Genomic DNA, 4,245 nt, shown 5'->3' with positions numbered 1-4,245 from the left:
ACACTGAGTGTCCAGGACACTAAGCTGTCCCCACCTCCTTCCCCCAACCCCAAGCTCCACAAACTCTACCCCCTCTGTAGACCCCAATCCAGTGAGTACTTTTGGAGCAAGGTCACTGACACAGTGCTGACGAAAGCATGAGCGTGAAATGCCAATAGCACAGTGGTCTGAGCGCTTGATCATGAGATATGGATTCCCTGGTCTGAGGGAATAGGAGCTCACATCTCCTACTTAGCTGCCAAGATATTCAAGTTTTGGAGAGCAGGGTCCTTCCTTCCCTCCTGTTGACGTTGTTCCACTTTACACAACCTAATTCAATGTCCAGCGGGCCTAAGGGAGTGAGAGAGTGTGAGGATGACTGTGTTGCCTAACATTTAGAGTGCTCAACTGGGAGGAGGGAAAAGTGAGTTCCATTCGTTGATTCAATGAATGCATTAGTATTTTAAATGAAGTATTAGTTGGAGCAGAAACTGGAACCTAGGTCTCCTGTCCCAGGCAAGTGCTCTAACTGGAAAGAGTGATGCTCACTCACTCTCCTTCTCTCTGGCCCAATGAATATTTAATTATTCCATGCAAAGTGATACATCTTTGACAGGAGGGATTGAGACAGCCCCACCCTGGGATGCCCTATAGCCTGGGGGTAAGAGCATTCTCTTGGAAGATGCAGCTTCAGATCCCTTCAGGCAGAAAAGGAAATTGAACCGGGACCGCCAGAGCTCTGGGTGAATCCTTTAACCACCAAAATACTGGATAAAAGCAGGGGGGTGGAGGAAGCAGCAGTCAGTCAACAACACTCATTGTGTGAGAAAGGGGTAGGACAGGTGCCCAAATCCAGGAAAGTGTTCTGGGTTGTGAATCACAATCAGAGAAACACTTCCCCACAGTCCAGGATGGGGCTTCAGTCACATAAGTGTCTTCAACATTTCCTATTGTCCTCCATTGATGGCTTCCTACAGGGTCTTGTGAATCCTATTCTCAGGTGCCTAAATCCCTTCATGCATTATACAGGGAGACTAATTCTTTTTTCACCTAGTGGGTGACCAATGAACAGATTGTGACTCACTCCAAACTACCAGACTAAGAGAAGTATTTGTTCTTACACTTCTGTACCAACAATTCAACACCCCCTGGGTGTGTAAGTGCTTTCGTTACAGGAACTGAATTGTCCTCTGGAAACAGAGTTCTCAGTTCTGCTCTCTGCCTAACTCAGGGGTCTACAAGGCAGCAGGATGCTGAAAAGTTATCTGCTTCTCTGAATTGTGATGCCTAAATCCCTTTGGGGATCGGGCCATAAGTACCTTCCCTGTGTGAGGAAGAGTATGAGGATCGGACACTGAGAGAGTTTCCAGTGAGATCAGCAGGAGCAAATTCTCCATTTGCAAAAGCAGTGACTGTCATTTGTAGACTGGCATTTCACTTACAAAAAAAAGAAGAGAGTAAAGAGAATACAACTCAGGGTGATTTTTAAAATTTCTTTTACTTTTCTCATGGCAGAGCAAAATCGAAGAATGGGGGACGCTGTTTGCGAGAAAAATTAGACAGACTGGGATTGAATTTGCCTGCTGGAAGAAGGAAAGCAGCAAATGTCACCCTCTTGACTTCTTTGGTAGAAGGTAGAGTATAACAGTGTCACGGAGTAATGCCATCATGCAATAATTTACACTAATACAACGCTGTCCAGCCATCCAATTAAGTATCATTGTCTGCATTTCAAACAAAGAGGAGACGTGACATGCCTGAGGCCATAAATGGAAATCACTGGCAGAGACAGAAGTCAAAACTTCAGTCTCTTGACTCCCAGCCCAATGGGTTACTGCTCCCTGCCACTTCCCCTGACATTTCTGTGTGATCTGCTCTAGGGATCTTGCAACTTAATCCAAGATGCTCACGGTCCCATTGCAAGGTAGATATTCTATACCCATTCGGCAGATGGGATATTTAATCAGCAATTTTTTTCATTTTTCTTTGTGACTTTCCAGGGACCGATCCAAAATCTTGAAAATGTTCATGAAAGTGCATAGTTTTTGACAAAAAAAAATCACAGAAAAACTTTTTAATTAGCTATCGCTAATTAGCGAGAGCTAGTCAGTTCTGAGTTGACTCAGAGCTGTCTAGGATTTTCTAGCTGTTCTTTGCCATTTCAAAATCATTTATCAAACACTCCCCACCCATTGTGGTTGGCCTGCAGATTGATCACAAGCAGCTCTGTAGACCTGAGAAATGCACTCTTGGCTCCCACTGAAGTAGAGGTACTTCCCTCCTCACAGGATCATGTCCTTTCAGAGCTAGTGAATGTGGCTCCCAGCTCCTAACTGTGAATGCGGGATGTTTGCTGCAAGTAGGAGGCAGGGATGAATCAGTGGGAGTACAGCACACTTTGGAGGGTCTCAGTTTCTCTTGTGATTGAGTCCACTGAGCAAACAGGGCTCAACTGTGACTTTGGCCCTGTCCCCATTATGGATTTTCCTTCTTTGTAGCTGGTTGTAATCCAGACAGATCTGTAATGTAGATGAAGCCTTAGAATATGCACCAGCCTTTGGGGTAAGAGCCATCCTTCCCTTTATGCACCTTTAAGGGGCTACCCATAGTCATGATCTTGGCATATGAGAGTAAAATAGAGCTACGTGCCCACTTACCGACTCACAGGAACAGGTGGACAGAGACAAGATGTGTGGAGAGAGAGCTCATCCCATGAATTTGCTGGCTGGTATGGGGGTGATGGGATGTAGTAATTTATTGTTGGTGTAAACAGGTGGACTATTTACCCCTTGGAGTAGGTGGGGAAATTTAGGAGGAAGTTGAGGTTAGCAAGGTGAGACCCACACTGGGCTTTATCCTGAGCTACTGCCAACATCACTAACAAGTTCACAGTACTGAGTCTTCCCAATCGATGAGCAGGAGGGAGTGAACCTCTAGACTGCAGCAAGTCCCAGTGTACTCATATTGATGATGCAAAGTTCACGTTCTGCCCAATATTCATTTAAAAGGAGCTATTTGCAGGAGCATTGCTGCCATGGGGCTTGTTCACTAGAATATGCATAGAAAGCGAACACCAGCGGGGTAGGAACAAAACCAAATAGACTTCAACCTCCTAGCTGAACAAGTGCTGCCCGATAGATATTTGGAGGTATCTACCTGGCCTTGTTGGCGTATAAATCATATTCACCTTATGTACCCCTGGAGTATCGGATTAGCAAAAGTTACTCTCAGTTACTACATGTCCACCTTTTACTACCCTCACCGTGAGGATTATGCTCCAAGGGAAGCTTCCATGGGAACAGCACATCAACTTCATCATCTAGAGGAGATTGAGAGGGTTACAACAACCTCAAAATTAGGACTCCCTGGGCCTCTGAATGCTGGAAGCAGCAGAGGAGAGGAGGGCAAGGGATGAATCAGTCCATATGTCCTGCATTAATACTGTTCCTCCATTCTGTACCACTATGAGAGACAGGACGCTGGTGCCAGAGACCCTGGCATCTCTTATGTTACATTCGTACAGAAGGGGCATATTTGCCCCTCCCATGTGAAGTCAGACCCTGGTTTTATAGCAAAATTCAAATTCTTGTTAAATTCCCACACGCTATAAGATGTTCACATGGACCTCGCAACAGTCATCCACGCTTGGTCACTTCTGTGTGTAGACATGTATGTAGCTCTCAGAATTTTTTTTTTTTTCTTATTACTGTAACAGCTGAGCACATTGCACTCTTCAGTGCACCCCGGGAGGTAGGTGCATACTATTGTCTCTCTATGCTTCTGGAAACAGAAGCACAGAGACACATAGGCCTAAATTCATGAAGGTATTTAGTTGCCTCACTTATGGATTTGGAGACCCCCACACTTTTGTGAATCTGGCCATACGTGACCTGATCACGGTTACAGATGGAATCTGTACCAGAGCAAAGGACTGAATTAAGTCTCCTCTTATTCTGAAATGGCCCTAGGCTGTTGGGCATGCTGCTAAATCACACTTCTATTTGAGGAAGGACTTTGCATCTTGGGTGGGAAGAGGTCAGGTGAAGATGTGGATTTTGTGGAAGCTGGAGTGGAGAAATGTTGATTGTTTTGTGGATTAGCTTCTCTAGGGCAGAGGAAAGCTGCTGGCTGGCTTCAGGTCTGTTTGTTCGATGAGGATTGTATTCTTTCTCCTCTACCTGGAGCTCAGGTTAGGCTTTTTTTCACATGGTTAGGCTGAGTTCAAAACAAATGCAGTTGGTTGAATGTGATGGATTCAAGAGGGTG

The 4,245-nt window shown here is 45.3% G+C and overlaps 1 protein-coding gene across 1 annotated transcript in view; it reads left to right on the top strand.

The window, feature by feature from the left end:
- The window catches only part of TFAP2D (transcription factor AP-2 delta), a 78,325-nt gene that overhangs the window by 29,013 nt on the left and 45,067 nt on the right, over nucleotides 1-4,245 (top strand). Inside the window, exon 4 of the mRNA XM_019520687.1 lies at nucleotides 1,495-1,613. Within this exon, the coding sequence (XP_019376232.1) occupies nucleotides 1,495-1,613 (119 nt within the window). The remainder of the gene's footprint in view (nucleotides 1-1,494; nucleotides 1,614-4,245) is intronic.

This window comes from Gavialis gangeticus, unplaced genomic scaffold (assembly GCF_001723915.1).
Source record: "Gavialis gangeticus isolate Ggan-Ray unplaced genomic scaffold, GavGan_comp1, whole genome shotgun sequence".
Taxonomy (NCBI): Eukaryota; Metazoa; Chordata; order Crocodylia; family Gavialidae; genus Gavialis; species Gavialis gangeticus.
This window is presented reverse-complemented; position numbering and strand designations above follow the sequence as displayed.